We start from the raw sequence: 18,707 nt of genomic DNA, 5'->3' as shown, positions 1-18,707 counted from the left end.
AGGGGTACGGGCCAGGGAGCATGCACTGCCCCGACTCTGCCCTCCAGTGCCACACCTCAGTCCCCATTGATGTGTCAACAATAGATTTTACATTGCCTAATGACACCAGTATTAGGGGGGAGGTTGGTGGGACGTATGGAGGAAGGGGGACTATGGACTAAGAGTACGTTAAACTTATTAGTTAGTACGAATAACTAATAATTATTCTTAAGTCCCGTCCCCTTTCCTCCATACTGTATGGGCAATTACAACTGATTGTAGCCCCATGGTGGAGAGGAGACCCTCCTTAAGCAAATAGGTTCCTGAGAACCGCCTGTCGAAAGCTGCATCAGATCTAGAGCCTGCACCCAAACAGTAATGCTTGCAGAAAGCAGAGGGAGAAGCCCACGTGGCCGCCCTGCTTATGACTTGCCAAGGGATATGGCGCTGGAATGCGATGGTCGTTGCCTTGGCCCTGATTGCATGGGCATGAATGTTGGCCGGGAGCGGCTTGTGCTGGCCCTCATATGCTTCTTTGATGGCAGAGATCATCCAGCGGGATATGGAAGTCTTGGAGGCCGGATAGCTTGGTCTTGAGCCACCGTAAGTGACAAACAGGGAGTCCGATTTGCGGAAGCCCTTGGTTCTGTCCAAGTTGAATTTCAGGGCAAGCCTGACATACAGGCAGTGCAGCACTCTGTGCTTCGTCCTTGTGATCGGGAAAAAACATAGCAAGGACTATTTCCTCGTTCAAGTGGAAAGCAGACGGAACCTTGGGCAGAAATGCCGGGCGAGCCTGCAGGACTACTTTGTCCTTGTGAGAGGTAGTATTTGGTTCTGGGGCGACCAGCGCCTTGATTTCGCTGACTCTATGAGCCAAGGTGAGGCCAACTAGTAAAGCCGTCTTGATGGTGACTAGCCCGATGTCCACGGATGCCACTGGCTCGAACGGTTAGTGCGCCAAGGCGCCCAAGGCTATGTTTAGGTCCCACACGGGGTGCAGTTTGACGGCCGGGTAGCCTTGAGAGTCCGGTCAGATGTTTTTGACTATAGGATTGAAGGAGGAGAAGATGCCTTCCTCTGAGTTCCTATAAGCCCCAATGGCTGTGAGGTATGTGCGGCAGGTGTCCACCTGCACGTCTGTGTGGGCGAGGTGCACTGAGAAGGAGAGCACGTCATCCAAGGTGCATGCCAGGGGGGGGGGGGGGTCGATTCCCTTGGAGCTTGCCCAGTGGCAGAATATGGTCCATTTGCTTTTGTTCTGGGCCCTGGTAGCCTTGCTCCTGGCGTCCTGTATGATCTCCAGAGAGGCTGAGGTGCCGAAGCGTTACCTGCTCAGGTACCACTGTGTGAGGGCTTGCTTCCCTGGTGCCAGGTGGATGACTCTGCCCCCCTGCTGTGCCAGAAGATGTGCTGGGTCCGTCGGTAGGTGAATCAGTGAAATTTCGAGAGACTGAGAAGCTCCAAAAACCATGGTCTAGCCAGCCACCATGGAGCTATTAGAATGATGAGGAGTTGGCGAGACTTGATCTTGCAAATTACCCTGTGAATCAGGGGTGTGGGCAGAAAGGCATAGGTTTTCATGCCGGTCCACTGGAGGTGAAATGCGTCGCCCAGAAAGCAGGGCCCTGACCTTGCCAGGATGCGAACTAGGGACACTTCTTGTTGTGCCAGGTGGCAAAGAGATCCACCTGGGGGTGACCCCAGCTGTTGATGATCTCCTGAATAAAGAAGTCGTTTAGCTGCCATGCTCAATTATCTGCTCCTAGCCTGCTGAGTGTCAGTTTCCGGGTTGGATTCCCCCCCAAGCCCCCAGGAGGTGGACTGCCGTGAGGTAAATGTTTTCCAGGGCCCCCTCCCACTGTTACGCTCACCTGGTTCCCACGGGGGTGTCGACCGGAACTGGGCCGCTGTTATTTCCACCAGCGTGACGTGTAGCGCCGAGATGACTGACTGGACCGCTCAGGCTAGTTTGTCTGGCTCGCAAGAATATTCTTCTGCAAAGGAGAAGAGGAATTAACCACCTGTGGAATTGAGTGTCAACCCACCTTCCCCAATCCCGTTGTCTTCCCACAGATCACTCTTGATGTGCCCTCCTTAGTCTCACCTGATGGTTTGGAAGGATGAGCCCTCCATCCTGCGTGGACCGCAGGGGCGCGTTGATGACCAGTTACTTCACTGGCGTAGAGGAATTGGTGAGTTCCAGTATTGACTCTAAAGTCCAATTGTTCATAAGAGTTCAAATGTCTGCTCTTCACTCTGTCCGATTCCTTGCAGGTTGCCGATTAATCCACTCGAAGATTTCCAAATGGCACTCGGTAAGATTCAGGTAAGTCTATTGTGGTTTTCCCCTTAGGGGCCAGGGTACGGCGATGAAGCAGAGTGGACTGCGCCGACCCAAGATGAGGTGAGTACCTCCCGTGGTAAATCAGGTAAGTCCTTGGGGTAGCTTATATAGCCTTAGAGAGTTCCCTTGCTCACCTTGCTGTCTTTGTCTCCTTAGGTGTCGGAGGGAGGCCGCGAGATGGAGAGAGCGTGATGGAATGCTGAAGTACCGCCAAGCAGGTGAGTTCAGCGCGGCGCCATAGGAATGCAAAGCGATGCTTCAAAGACTTCTGTCTTTCAGTTCCGTGGCGAAATGGATCAGGATTCAGGTAAGGATTAAAGTTAAAACTCCTGTTCTAACCTTTATCCTTCTTTTCTTCTTGTTTCAGGAGTCCCAGGACTGAAGCGGGCGTGGCTGAAGACTGGAGCTGCTGAAAACACGGTGAGCGTTACGCTGCAGCAAGCAGAATAACGCGAAGCACGTGTGGCTGTCCGGGCGTGGTTTAAATAGCCTTGGAAGAAGATCCAGGTAAGTATTCTTCCACAGCCCCACCCAAGTAACAAAATAGTCCCTTCAGTAAAATAGTCCCTCCTAAGCCTCATTTGGCTTGAGTCTTCATGCAGCATGGTCTGCCTCAGGTGAGTATGCAGCATGGTCTGCTTCAGGTAAGTTATCAATAATGAGCCTGGCGCCCATGGCGCTAGGCCTGACTATCTTTATGAGGCTGGCGCCATAGGCGCCAGGACTGTACCCAAACAGCCCCTAACTGGGGCTTTTGGGCATGCTCCAAGTGGCACGATGCCTGCTTCTGGGGCTGCTGGGCCTGGTCTGGTCTTCCGGGGGCAGGCATCATGACACCCACATGCTGATCGACAGTCTGCACGGAGGAGGTGATCTGGTGCCTCCCTGCTTGTTGACATAGTACATGTTGGTCGAGTTGTCCGCCTGGATGCGGACAACCTTGCCCCTGAGAAGAGGTAGGAAGGCCCTCAGCGCCAGCCAGACGGTGTTCAGCTCTAACCAATTGATGTGGGATTCCTGCTCCCGTCGAATCCAGGTGCTGTGGACGAGAGATCATTCAGGGTGGCTCGCCAGCCCTTGAGCGAGGAATCCGTGAGGACGGTGGCTTGCTGAGTGGGCGGATGGAAGGGCTTCCCCATCCGTCGGTTGCAGTCTCTGGACCACCAAGTTAGGTCCAGGTGGAGAGATGGAGGAACGTTGATCATCTCGGATTGCGAGCCCCACTCCTGGTTCCAGGAGGCTGCAAAGTGCAGCTGAATCCTCCTCATCCTTAGACTTGTGTGCGGGACGGCTAATGGGACCGCTGCCATTAGCCACAGGAGATGTTGGTACCACCATGATGAGGTTGCTTCCCTGCTGAGGCAGTGAGTGGTCACCCTCTTGGTAGCCGAGATTTTGTCCTCCAAAGGATCACCTTCTGGGAGCAAGTGTCGCAGATGAGGCCCAAAAATGTCAGTCTGCGTAGGTTGCAGCTGCGACTTCTTGAGGTTGAGCGAAAAGCCCAGAGTGTTCATAAGGGAATGGGAAGAGTGGTGAACGCTTCCTGAGATGTAGGCCTGATGAGCCAGTCATCGAGGTATTGGTAAATGTGGAGGCCCTGCGCTCTGAGGAGGGCCACCAATGCATTCATGAGCCTGGTGAAGAGCCTGGGGGCCGAGTTGAGGAAAAAACGGAAGGATTTTGTACTGAAAATGGTAGTCCATGATCCTGAACCGGAGGAAAGAACGATGGGGCTGCCAGATCTGGACGTGCAGGTACGCGTCCTTCAGGTCCAGGGCGCACACCCAGTATATGGAGAGTTTTCAGTTCGGAAGAACTGCAGCTCTTCATGGTATAGCACAGAATTCAGGTGGTCCCGAGACTGACTAGGCCCATCAGCTCAGGGGAGGAAGTGTTCAAGAGATCTTCCCGGTCGCTTGAAAATTCAGCGTTGGGCCTGCCGCAGTCACTCAATGGCTCTAGCAGTTGCTCGGATGTTATCCTACGAAGGCCTCTACTGATCTTCAGTTCAGTGGTCGACTCCATTTCTGCTCCAGGACCCTTGTCTTTTATGCAGGAAAACTGGCTTAGCCCACCAATCACCAGACAAGCCGTCGTGCAAATCTGGGTGGTGGTTGTCCCGGCTTAAACTGGCTCCAGGCAGGCACACTGTAGGACAAAGACCAACTGCGTTTTGTTCACGTCCCCTACTTCTTATCCTTTGAGGCACTCAGAGAGACAAGAGACTCGACAGGCTTTCCAAGGGAAACCTGCCAAAGATAAAAGATCCATCAGCACCTCCCGAACTCGGGCAGTTAGTAGACGGCTCAAGTAAGAAAAAGGCATCATGAACAGGGCTTAAAAAATTAGAGCCACTGTTTTAGGCAAATGGTGAACTAGTGTCCCCCGTGTCCCTTGTCGCAGCTGTGATGGCAGCCTGCGACAAAAGTCCACAAAAAGTTGTGCAAAAAAGGGAAACTGCCACCAGCCTGTCAGATAAACTTTTAACAATAACTAAAAGTTACAGAAACAGTGAGAAAAGGGAAACAATGTTTCCGCTCAGCACTCCAACCTAAGGTGGGGTGTGTTGATCTCAACATAAAATACAGGGGGTACCAAAGGATGTTCCCCCGGCACTGGTAACAGGTGTTAACACAGGTAAAATAAAAGGGGAAAGCTCAAGGAGCTTCCAGCAACACTGCACAGAAAGTGCAGTGTGCTGCAATAGTAAAGGGCAAATGCCAGAAAACATGGAGGAAAGCATAACTCCATTAAAAAAGTATTCAAAAGATTAAAAAAAAGGGTTCCCAAGGATTGAGTTAAAAAAAAAAAAAAAAAAAAAAGTTGGGTGGAAAAAGGTCCCACTCACGGAGGAGAATCAGTCCAAAGATCCAATAGTCCAGCAAAAATGCTGGGGGACTGAAAAGTGGGAAGGAGTGCACTCAAAAAGGAAATTCTACCCAACACAAACGGAGGTCAGTGAGAAAGAACTTTTGAGACACCAGAAGAAGGGAGTCCTTGAAGGGGCCAAAGCTCTTGAAATATGGTCTAAAGAAGCAAGGGGAAGGGAATCATTTGCCCTGGCCTTGTTGTGAATTGCACCAAGCATTAACCAGGAGAAGGGAGTCATTCTCCTGGAACTGAACTGAGAGTTGCAGACGCATCAGTGGAAGAGAGTAATTCCCCCGGGTTCTAGTGGAACTTGTACAGAGATACACCAGGAGAAGGAAGACATACTCCTGGATTTGGTAAGAATGTGTGAAACACATAAGCCAGTGGAGGGAGTCATTCTCCCTGGCATATTACTGTTGCAAGAGAACATTCTTTTTAAACCTTGTCCAAGCATCAGGAGAAGGGAGACACTCTCCTGGAAAAGGAACTTTGTTAGCTTGTCCTTTAATTGTAGTGTGAGGGATAGACAAAGGACTGTGGTATTTGATTGTACGGACAATCAAACTCTGTGGTATTAGTTATGAGGCAAGGAAACCACTCTTAGAAAGAGGGTTAGTTTTTATTATACAAATACAAGTCTACAACCAAAACCATGCCACCTTTGTCTCAGATTCCTTCTTCGACACCCTTTACAGTGGATAACATCACAAACTGCCTATTTACTAAGGCTCAAATCTTTAGTAGAGTTAATTTGCAGCTAATAAAAGACGGACAGGTTTGGAAGCAATCTCATAAAATTGGTTCACTTCCAATTTCTAACAACGGCACATTAGGATAGCTTGTTAGGAGGCCAAAAATATGTTTAATACATTTACTTTCAGCCATGGGGAGAGAGTATGCACTTTGGTAACGCAATATTTTGCTACCATACGTTACCACCAGGTCATCCTTGGCTTTGCATACGTTAAAGGTTGCTGGTGAAAGACTGTTCCCTAATTTGTGCTCTAGAGATTGTAGACGCTCTGTTCATCTTTTTAACATGCGTTCACTTGAAACCATTTGTTGTGACCAACTAATCGATTTCTGAAAACGGACACCTAAAAAGTCAAAGCAACTGACCCGTTTTAATAGTGTTCCTCAAACGGGATATTTATTTCCTTTTGATGCGAATAATGGCATGCATTGGGCATCGCCCTGCTAGGGTTTATGGCGCCTTTTCTCTCCCTACAAAAGTGCAAAGCAACTTCTAGCAAGCCGTTTAATACCTGATGGGGCAATCACTAGCGTCTTAATAAAATAAAACTCCTACATTTCTTGTCAATTTTGTACGTCTGCATTTAAAATTAGGAGTTTAGCGGGTTGATAATGTATGAGTAGCAAGGAGGCCAGAACACAGCCCTGTTGTACCCAACCTAAGATAGGTAACATATCCGTCGACTCACCCCCATGGCCATAGCGCACAGTTGCCCAGAAAGTCTGGATAAGGTTTGTCATTTCTACTGGGACTTGCATATTTTCCAAGACTTTGCAAAGGATTTTGCAGTCAGTTCTATTGAAGGCCATTTTGAAATCAATAAGAGCAATAGAAATATTTTCCTTTTTTAAAAAAAATCTTTACTTAAACAGCTAGGTCTGGTAGATTGTGCTCCTTGCTTTTACTAAATCCTGCTTGCACTTCTGCTAGAGTAGCGTTTTCCTCCAGGAATCTTAGCGAAATGTTGCCACAAACTATAGACAATTAAAGATCGTGGGCGACAAATCTTTGGCTGCAATACGTCCACATTTTTAAAAGACAGACATTTTGGCTGGCTTCCAAATTTTTGGGACAAAAATTGAACTCCTTCATATTACTACATAAGCAAGTTAAATGTTGGTTCTTCCTCAGACAGATCCGATGGTAGCTTGGCTACTCCTAGGGTCTTTCCCTATTTCTGCGCAACAGGGTTATACAAACATCCACTTTGGTCATCATTATCTATACCTCAGCGGCAGACAAGCATATAATTGTTTTATTGCAATCCTTGCACCCTGTCAAAGTATCACCCCCATGAGCTACTGAATCACAAACTCAGAAACAAGCATTGGCGATACCAACAGTTTCGGCTATTGTGCAAGCATGGGAAAGGCACTTGCCAGACAATGCCGTAGTGGCACTTACTGGCCATTGACAGTAGCAGGTGCAAAATGGTCTGAGTACCTGGGCATCTCGTAGCAGTGCTTGTCAAATGCCTGACACTATACACAAACCAAAACTGTTTGCTTTGCCAACACTTGTTTTTAACAGGATTTCATTGAAGGACACACAGTGGCTGAAAGTAGACCTAGTAAGACATTTTAATTACAGTTTGAGCTCCAATCAGTCATTAACTCTCAGAAGGCTGCTTCAAGTGCAAGGTATGATGGTAAGGCTCGATTAAAGAGAGCTCAAAAAGTTCCCACGAGGAGGAGTTTTGGGCGGGGAGAGGCAGTAACTGGAAGGGAATAGCCATAGGGATTAGCATGGCCCTGGGCAGTCGATGGGTGAGCAAATAACCAAACAACCTACAGGCTGTGTCCCTCCTCATGCCATTCCTCCCCATCTATACTCTAATTCGCTTATAGGTGGTGCATGCGACACCTAATAGCCCAAAAGAATGACCTGAATTACTGTTCTGTAAAGCCCTTGAACTGTGACTGGCAACACTGGACGGGTTACAACTTTGCTTGTCCCCAAGATTTCCCATTTTGCTGCCAAACTGTGAATTATATCTTTCATACTAATGTCTTTGCTCAACCCCCGGTTTCACTGTTGGTGCTCAGAAGCAGGTTGGAGACTAGTGTGCCTGTGATGAACGGGATGATAGGAATGCATCTGTTAGCAAGGGTCCCAACTCGTGGATCCCGCACTCACTCACCTGCGTGGGTGTAATGATTGGAACCCCACCGATGATATCGGTCCTGTAGGATACTTGCTTTTTGCATCCAACATTCTCCGCCTGTCGATTCTGGTTCTCAGAATTCGTCTGGTCACAAGACTTTGGCACCTAACAAAAGAACGGAAAAAAATAGTTCAGCAACCCATGATTTCTAATGTTTTATCATTTTGACCAAACTTAAACGAAATCCAGTGGTCTGAAAAAATGGGTGGTGTGCTTATTCGGTATCCAGAGATTTAAACAAATCAAAAACAGAGAATCATTTTTTTACAGAATTTTTGGAAGGTTTTATATATGGGTAGGGGGATAAGGGGTTGAAATGGGTGGGGGGTGTTGGGGCGAGTTAAAAAGCATAGAGAAACAGGGGTTTTGGGAGGGAGCTCCCCCAAAAAATAGATTTTTTGGGGTATTTTGTGTTAATTAAAAATGCATTCTCTGTTAAAATATTCGTTAAAATGAAATATAACCATGCCAATGTGTCCATAATCTGGGATACAGCCTGGGTCTTATCTGGTGATACATGCAAATGAGCATAATTTGTGATGTTTCTCAAGTCTCATGCTGCAGTGTATATCCATGTCTGAAATGGTTATATGTTATTTTGCCAAATTAATAAATAATGAAAACTTTAACTAAACATTTTTAGCGAAACACATACTGAATGTTCTTTGGGGGGGGTCCCCTCAACCAAGCCAAGCCCCTTGTTTCCCTTTGTTTATAATCTCTCCCCACCAGGTTTAACCCCTTACCGAGATAGAGATATATTATTTTTTTTTAATTTTTTTTTTTTTAAGTTCAGTATTTTTTTCTGCACATTTTTTGTTTAGATAAAGATGTCATTCGTTAGTTTTTTTTTATTCGATAAAATCACTGCATACATTCCCAACCTTCTATCCAAAGATTTTTAGTCCGAACTCAAGGCAAAGCACTACTCACTTTCTAGTCTACTTTTTTGTTTATATAAAGAAAAAATGCTCTTCCTTTTCTGATTCGTTATTCAGATAAAACAATCATTTAAAAGAACGCAGTAAATTCCTCGAAGGAGTGGAGGATAGCTCAAGGTCTGGAGAGCAATTTATAACAAACCTGGTAACGCCCTTAATTTTTGATGTTGCTCAATATGTGGCTTAAAATACCAAATGTTAATGTTAAAGGATATTTATACCGCGCACTATCACCACCGTAGCGGTCCCTGGCGCTTCTAGAAATGTGATTCTGCACACCAGCCATGAATATGAACACATGCACATACATGCAAAGGTCATCACCGATGTTAGGGAGAATTCTCATTTCTGTGGTAATTCCCTTCAACCTTCGAGACCCCCCCCCCCAGCTATTTTGCTGGATTTTAGGACTTTTTAGTTTTTACCCTGGACTGAGTGGGACCTTTTTCTCACTCTCGTGTGTTTTCACCCGATTTGGATTATGCGTTTCCTTTGTTTTTGGAGTCTGGCAAACTCCATTGGCATCTACTTTTTGTATGGTGACACACAGCACCTTCTATATTTTGGAGAAATGGCCGTTTGTAAACAATATCAACCTTTCAATAACAAAATTTGATATGCAACATAAGCAGAAAAAATGTAACATAAAACAAAGGAAACCAAATTATATATGAATTCAGAAATGGGTAATGGATTCTGGTGCAAGACAATTAAAACATGAGATGTCAACATTCACTAACTTTGATTATCTCATCAGTAATACCAATTCAACCATCCATTGTTGTAACATCCAGGTTTAAAGCTAGGAGAAAGTTAACAATTGCAATTGTTAACTTCAGTGCAATTTCACAGTGCAGCGACAGAGAAATCCTTTAGATTTCTCCTAAGGTTTAAATAACTTTTCTTGTGTTAACTATTGTTCCCAAGAACAGTAAAGTAAGACTTTACTTACCTTTTCTCTTTGTGGGTCCAGCATACCATCGTATGTGGAGTGCTAGGGGGTCACTTAGCAGCCCCTTATCCTACATTCTCATATTACATGTTTTATGTTACCCTCACTACTTTAAATGGCTGGTGGCAGTGGCCAGGTTTGAGCCCTTTGTTCGTTTTGCCTTTAGCAGGCTTCAGTCCTGAACCCCGCCTCTGGCTCCAGTGTGTGTGAAAGGGCAGTAAGTGAGGGAGGTCTGCCCTGTCCTTTGTCTCTAGGAGTGCATGAATGCAACCAGTCCTGATTGGCTGGCTGGCCTTTTGGGACAGCCACCCTGCTGTTTAAGTGACAGCCTAGGCTGTGCATGAATGGGAGAAACCTGCTTAAGGCAAGGGTTTTGGGACTAGAAGCAGAGTCGACCACTGGGAAGAACATCCGATGAAGAAACACTTAAAGCTTGTACATCCTCCTGGACCTTTCAATTGCCCGAATGAAGCCCTGCTGCTGTGCTGAAACTCCTTTTTCTGATCGATAAGAGAAGCTCCGGAAGGGACTTCTTTTCTTGGGTTAGTGGGACCAACTAACCCCGAGACGAACTCCAGTGGACCATCTTCCCTGACTGGCTGTACTTCTTTGCTACTGCAGGAACAGAGTGCCAGGGGTCGAGAAATCCGTAATCTAGTGCAACGTCTGCAATCCAGAAGCTCCAGGAGTCTCCCAAGGACCCTCCAGTAGCAGGATGACCAGCGCTCGAGTCCCCTCACCCAAGTGCAGGACTCGAGGAGTGAAAGAAGCCTAGCCGGTATCCAAGATCCGCGGTGGTGCTGTTTACCGCACTATGAAACCGCAAAGTGCCGCTGATCCGAAAAGAGCCTGTAGCTGCTGACAACCTCAAAATTGCTGCTGCAGGAGTCCTCCAGACGTCCTCCCTCTTGTCCCCACGACTGAGGCTCAGGAACCCATGATCTGCATCACTGCAACAGGACAAAATCCAGCTGGACCACTCGTCTTCAAGCCAGAGGTACTGTTCAGACTTGGGATACTTACCTCTGCGTCTTTAAATTTGCCCTTCTCAGTTGAGACTTGCAGTAACTACTTTTGTTAAGAGTCGATTTCAGCTCTGCTCTCCACAAGTATAACTGCCTGTGACTACATTGATTTACTACAAAAATAACTTTGTGCACAACTTTTATTAACTACGAAGTGCCTTAGCTCCATAGACTGTGCTCCAATTGACTTTGGCTGTCCTGGCTCGCTGCAGACTCTTCTAGTCCATTGACTGATATTTTCTGTCCCTCAGAGGTGCTAACTTGTTTTTAGACTTATTGCTAGGAAGGGTTTTGTCTAGACTTCATTGGAAGATTTAAGTATTCTCACATGCCCTGAGAAACGGTTTAACCTTTTTCCTTCCTTTAACCTTTCCTTTCGGCAACCTCAGAATCTGCAAAGTCTACTAGGGATATAGAAATACCATTACTGTCCTTGTGAATAAAGTCACCTCCGGGTGTAGGAAGTGTGCAAAAAAGCATCGCTCAATAGTAACCACTAAACTTATGCTGATTCTGGAAAAGTATGTTAAAGTATATTTGATTTGTTTCATATCTTTCCCTTTTTAAAGTACATTCATTTAAAAATTGATGTTAAATAAATATTTATAAGAAGAAAAGCACACGGGCAACATGCTGGTCTTGGAAGCAAGACCACGCAGAGCAACAGAGGTTCGAATCCCAGATCTGCCCTTAGAAACCGAACTCCGGTACAGTATTAGGCGTGTTAGAAAAAATCTATTAAAAAATAACTGAAACCTTGACTACAAGTTACTTGGCTACTTATATTTGTGAATTTCATTGCTACAGCTCACATTTATGCCTCTTGAGATAGGCCTGGCTGCTCAGTCACACTACCAACTTGTGTAGTACAGCCCTATACCTAAAGGGGGGTTACCTAATACCAAGCAGACAAGTGTTGTGTAGTGTTACTACATCAGTTCCTGCCTAACAAATGACCAACCGTCTTGCTCTCACAGCCTCTGAAATGAGGGCATGCCTGCAATTTTAAAATTCCAATCCTATGGGAATGGCAGACTCTGGCAACCATCCGTTAACGGTTCCATGTAATGTCCCTGCAAAAATGTCGCTTGGCAAAAAAGTCTCCCAAAAATAGCAGTTTTTTGCACTGACATTATTTCATTGAACATGCGGGAGACATACCCGCAACCCATGCTCCCCTTGACCTCATATAGATGTCACCATATATGTCACCACAACCTTTTCCCGGCGACATTATGTATGGCGACCATATATATGGGGAAACTATTACCCGATACCCCATTAACTGGGTAATAATCGGTATTCTAGTGCCAAGAAAAGGGAGGAATCCGATATGAAACTCTGCAAGGATCCAATATCTTCAGTGTGCATGTTATTTTAAAATTTGGATTGTAAAACTAGTTATTGTATTTGCCGTTTAATACGAGAGGGCGAATGGCTTGCTCACTAATGGGCAATCAGCGCTGAGTAAACGGTGCAATACTGTACAGTTGGTGGAATTTTGCAGTCTTTGTGTCTTAAGTAGGCTTCATCAGGGAACATTATGCACGTTCAGTGCTAAGACACTTTTCAAAAGTGAGTTAATAGGGAAAACGCACAGCCTGCGGTACAAACTGAATGCATATTATATGGCACAAATCAGAGCTTCCCGAGCGATCTACAATAGTCAGCAGGATTATTGCACACTATGACAGTAAATGCAGGGGTTGATCAGTGACAGCAATGGAGCCTTGTTTTTATTGGGCTGTGGTAGCTGCTGCAGGAGTTGGAGGGTCACACCAGCGTGATGGAGGGGCGGGCCATGCAGGAACGGGAGCAGGCTCACTGCACTAATGGGTACTGTCGCAGTGAATGAAAGGTATGTCTCACTGCATACGTGGGCTGCCACACTCTAGAGGTGGGATGGACGCACTGCAGGGACACTGAAATCCAACTGCGTTAGCAGAGTTTTCCTAAAATCCTAGGAAGCTTATATGTATGGAAAGCATGGTATCACAAATATGACAATGGGGAATCCGGAATGCAGGCAGCAGAGGCAGCAGCATAATCCTGTAGCTCCTGGCCCTCTCCTGCTACTGATAATATTGGACTATGAACACTAAGAAAAAGATTGAAGTGGCTGAGAACTCTATACCTAAGAAATCAAAACCAGCTTCAGAGATGGGTGAAGTTCCTAATACTCAAGATATCTATTCTTTACTACTCAAGATGGCTCAAGACCTGGGAAAAGTGGTCCAGGACGTGGGGGAGGTTATATCATAAATGGATGATCTATCCCTCATCTGTACAACAGAATTTCTATCCTGGAGAGCAGTTCAGCTTCTTTGTCTTCAGAAATTACTGGTAGTTTCAGAGCATATAACACCTTAAAGGATGAAGTTCAAAAAGGAAAAGAAAAGAATCTGGAACTGGACTTGAAGATGAGGAATAAAAACCTGAGACTTGTGGGGGTTGAGAAAAATGTAAATGAAGATTTGATGCATCTGGTAATGGACATTTTGAAGTTCTGCTTTGGCTGTGATCAAATAGTCCAGGCAGATATTGACAATATTTATAGAGTGGGGAGAAAACCTGGCCCAAAGGCTAGACAAATTTAATTACACTGATTAACACCAGGACAAGAGAGGCCATTCTAGCAGCAGCAAGAAAGAAGGGAAACGCATTTCAAAAGGTACCCAAATATTTATGTATCCTGATTATCCGAAAGCAACTTTAATAAGAAAATCCTTTAAGGCGGCCAAAGACTTGTCAAGGCTGGTGGGAGTTAAAGCTTTTCTTAATAAGGCTAATTTACTAACCCTGCCTCTACCAGATGGTGAAAATATCACTTCTGCCCCCAAGGAAGCCATGAATTGACTGGAACCATTGAGAGATAAGTGTATCTAGTCACCTTCACCTTTCTGTATATACTGTATTTTATACCCCTCAACGTTACCCACACTTAATTTTTAAATTCCCACTTGATAATACTTAATGGATTAAAATGGAGCTGAGCTGACTACAGCCGTTAGAGGATTGGATCTGATTCATATTTAAATGAACACAAACCTTCATGACTGCTTCAGATGCTCCGTTGCAGCGCCGGAGGAATAAAGGAAAGGACCCTCCGGCGTGCCTTTTGCGTGCCTACGTGCGTAACCAAGAAGTTTCAGCGTCCCGATACAGCTTTCGGGTACAACTGGAACTTCGAGGAAGACTTGGTCTATATGCTGGAGTAGTTGCAGCGAGATCGAGGTGTCAGGAAGGGAACGAGGTAAGTGAAGCCTGTGCAGTTCGTTTAATGTTCCGCGCTCTATGTCATTACGCTAGGAGGCTTGGTTATGTCCCAAACACATTCGTCTTGCTGAATGGGCTCAAGTATCCAAGTAGCGGAGAGTTTCGGTTGCACGCTATCCAGGGCTATAAGGCTCAATGGACATTTGTTTTTCAAAGTCTTCAATTGAATCCAACTTATCATCCAGGGACAGAGATGTATAGAGTAGAGGCCGACAACCTTTGATTAAGCAGAGTTATTATGCATCCCCCTTCATGAACTTCCCATTGTACACCGTCGTATGAGTCACCTTCACTCTGCAACTGACTGGTATACCTCGTCTCTAACCCTGAGATCTGATGTACCAGAAGAGTGGCAGCAAATTTCGCCTTCCTACACTGAGCTGACATGAAACCAACAGTATATGTAAATGCACAAGTTTCTTACTGTGCATCTCAGGCTTGAATGAGCCAATGGTCCTACGCCTGGACCCTCGCTCATAATGACTGAAGAACTCCAAAAGGTCTGTAAAGTCGTGCGGCCTCATCTTCGGGACCGTATTTGACATGTCCTGATATACCACATTTACCAGCATCCTACAGACGTATCCAGTTTTGCAATATGGTCACCTTGCTCACAGAGGTCAAATTCATCGACAAACCTTGTACCCCCGTCCTGATGGCTGACTTAATAATGTGCATGGCACTGCTTCAACACCTCATACGGATTTTCATTTTCCTTAATTGGGGTCCTTACTAACATATTATACATCTGCTCCATGTTATAGACTACGTTCTGAGTATCTGATATTGGGATTAGGTTGAACGGATCCCCCTCTTAAACACATAACTTACCAGATGGAAAGAAATACTGGATGTCCATGTTAACAAAGATAACGGCTCTCTTGAAATATTGGCATCGACTGAAATCGGGGAACATTCAATCATGTTTCACACATCTCTTACAATGAATATGCATTGTCAATATTGGTGAAACTGCGATGGCACAAGGGAATTTAGGCTGTGTGGCAGCAGTAGACGTTTACATGCGGTGAACTGTATTGCTGTCAATGATGGCCTGCAAACTAGCGTTCATGTTATCTGTGATGTGTGCATAGTTCTGATAGTTACAAGCTGATGTTCCATGCGCATTGATTCCCATCCTCTGTAGTTGGTAAAAGAGCTTCTTCGGGTGTTTGATAAGTGTTGCATGCACGGTTTTTGAATTTCAGCATATCGGGTAATAAATATTCCGCCTATCTACTTTAAGGTGCCAGTATGGGCAGTGCAAAGCCTAACTAGGTTAAGGCAGAGGGAAGCGGCACCAGATACCAGGCTGCCATTGTTAATCAGCTTCAAGTAATGCCGAAAGAAAATATAACCGATTGCATGCTATAACTAAAATGAGGAGGCTTGCGCAGAGGTGAAGGATACATTTTGTAGATATTTAATGGAGGGGGAAACGTGGATACTGACGTTGAAATCCCATCCGCCTTTATCGCTAATGGTTAACTATTGGCTGCAACAGAGATTCGATGTGGTCTGGATCACAGAGAGAACTAAGAGCAAAAGTAATGATGGGAGTGGTTAAGCTGCCTGTGAGAACTGGCCCTGGGACCAATACAACATGTACCATCTATTCTGGTGAAATTATGATGTTATTATTCTGGCCTGTGTAGATGGCGACTACCACTCCCCAATATCCTGTACTAGAAATGTTTTCCGCTTTGATGGTTTGTGCTGCCGCGATTTGAGTGTAGGGGGCTATGAATTACGTATGGTGGACTCTTATCCAACATGGAATTTACCATACCTTTTAGTTCGTGGGGGTGTATCTTGTGACAAGCAATACAGTAAAGGGGCAATTACTGTGGTGATTTTGCATGGTGTTACATATTTTCATATCAGTCTTTCTTCCAAGACTATGTGTCGATTGTTTCTGATAGAAATCAGAGATTTTATGACGTATAACCTTCTATGATTGATAGACTGAGTGGGAAAGGTTGAAATTTATTTCTAAACATATGCAAATCTACTGATGCAGCTCTATCTAGCGACGTAATGAGAAAGGTGACTCAAGATGATTTTACAGACTACTAAATATATAGTGTATGGTCATATTCTGCAAATGTGCCTTTTACTGTTATACTCACTTTAAATTACTCTGGGTCTGTCAGATCATCCGATATGCAAAATGTTGCTCTTTGTTACTTAGATGCCCTATACAATGTATGTTTAGTTAGGTCGAGAATTGATGTTCCCACTGATTACGTAGGGGTTTTAACTTTTGCATTTCAATTGAGAGATGCCTTGAGGTCTGATAAACTGGTGGGGTGACATACCCAGATGTAGTTAATGAGGACGCTCTATGCGGCTTTTGGGTTGATTAGTTGTGGTGCTGGGGTAGTTGACATGTGAAGTGGAACAAAAATAACAAAATTAACAGGATTTCATCAACTAAGGAATGACTAGTAAATGCACCTATATTGGCTTCATATTTTGATGTCTACGAGATAATATGCGATACCTGCTCCTTATATCCGTCCAATATAGTTCTATTACTCCACTTACACAGTTGTACAGTTTCAGGTGTTCAAGGATTGGTGAATATCTTGATGGTGGATAGATGGTCATGCGGGTGAGATTGGCGTATGGGACACATGGTGTGGTTGTTTTAAAAAAAAAATATTTAATACCATTTTAAAGATGTTGTGATGTGGACAATGGGGATCATTGTGTTACATGTTGCCGTTATATTGGTTTAACGGTTTACTCGAAATCCTAAGTTATTAGTACCGTCTCTGGGTTCACTGTTATCATGTGAACTTGTATTTGGCCACTAAATGTGCATGCCTGATCTAAAGGTAAATTGAAGATGGTATGAAGTCATCCGTCATTAGTGGACTGTGGACATTTTGATGATGGAGAATGTGGATGTTGGCAGGGTTTGGGGTGTGAATGGATCAATTCATTTAATTACATTTTATATATTAGCTTGGGGAATATTGCGCTATTGCTGTGCTAGATATACGGTTTTAAGTAGTGGGTTTGTTCATAATTTAATATACATTGTGTTCTATTTGTTTCATAAAGGGTTCTCTCAATTGCTTTATTGTTACAAAGTGTTCAAAGGTTTATAGGAGAGGTGTCCAGGACACTGGGCTGCTAGAAGAACAAGTTACTTTTTAGCTGCTAACCTTCTTTCGATGAGATGGTCCAACGGAGTATTCCATATCTATGACTGTAATCACCACAGCTGTGCTGCTTCGGAAAATCTCGGCGTCTGTCGTGCGTCGATACGCCGTCCTCGAGGACCTCCTCCAACGTCACCAGATGTTCTAAGTAGGACGCACGTAGCCTCAGTTGCAGTTTTTTCCCCAGAACGTGTGGCACCAATGTTCTGCCAGTATGACCACAAAAAGCCTTGCGGAAACGTAAACTGCAATCGCATAAGAGGTTCTGTAGTGGGGTAGGTAGGGAGTGAGCGATATGGAATACGTCGTCCAACCATCCCATTGAAAGAACGTTACCAGGTAAGAAAGTAACTTGTTCTTTGAGGGGATTGGGTCCTCCGACGTATTCCAGATCTATGACAGACTCCCAAAGCAGTACCAACGTTAGGCGGTGGGAAAAGAAAGGAACAAGTTACTTACCTGTAACTGTTGTTCTCCAGCATGGGTCTGGCATGGATTCACATGCTCATGAATATTCCCCGTCGTAAGGCTGGGAATCCTCGGTTTCGTTTCTGATCTGTCTTTCGTAGTAATAACCAATCACTGATCTCTGCGTCATACTGACCACAGCCAATGACTGCCCTCTACCTAAGCCCCGCCTCTGGCAGCCATCTTCAGATTTGGAAGCACGTGAAGTGGCAGTATGACCAAGTGAAGAGCCGCAGAGGGGTAGGCAGGAGGGTTCACATGTGAATCCATGCCAGACCCATGCTGGAGAACAACAGTTACAGGTAAGTAACTTGTTCCTTCTCCAGCATGGGGTCTGGCATGGATTCACATGCTCATGAATAAAGAATACATAGCAGTACACACATGCACAACCACGGGAGGTGGCAAAGGCTCAACATTAAGCATTACATCAAACTCAACATTAAGCATCTTACCTCCTCACCAGGCTCACCTCAGGCGAACAGGTTGCGCAGCACTGCTTGGCCGACCCTGGACTCCTCCCTGGAATCCCGATCGACGCAGTAGAATTTCGTGAAGGTGTGCGTCGACCTCCACGTAGCAGCCCTGCATATGTCCAGCAGGGGCACACCAGATAGGAACGCCGTGGTAGCTGCGATCGCTCTGGTGGAATTGGCTCTTGGACGGCCAGGCAGCGGTCGGTTTGCCAACCGGTGACAGTACATGATACAGCCGGAGAGCCATCTGGAAATGGAAGCCTTCGAGAGAGCCTTCCCCTGAT

General features: G+C 45.3%; 1 protein-coding gene across 5 annotated transcripts in view; it reads right to left on the bottom strand.

Moving 5' to 3' along the window:
• PLEKHA1 (pleckstrin homology domain containing A1) overlaps positions 1-18,707 on the bottom strand; it is a 749,116-nt gene that overhangs the window by 286,427 nt on the left and 443,982 nt on the right. For all 5 annotated transcript variants that reach the window (XM_069611983.1, XM_069611981.1, XM_069611982.1 and 2 more), the window contains exon 6: positions 8,092-8,220. In XM_069611983.1, the coding sequence (XP_069468084.1) occupies positions 8,092-8,220 (129 nt within the window). The remainder of the gene's footprint in view (positions 1-8,091; positions 8,221-18,707) is intronic.

This window comes from Ambystoma mexicanum, chromosome 8 (assembly GCF_040938575.1).
Source record: "Ambystoma mexicanum isolate Mex_15411 chromosome 8, UKY_AmexF1_1, whole genome shotgun sequence".
Taxonomy (NCBI): Eukaryota; Metazoa; Chordata; class Amphibia; order Caudata; family Ambystomatidae; genus Ambystoma; species Ambystoma mexicanum.
This window is presented reverse-complemented; position numbering and strand designations above follow the sequence as displayed.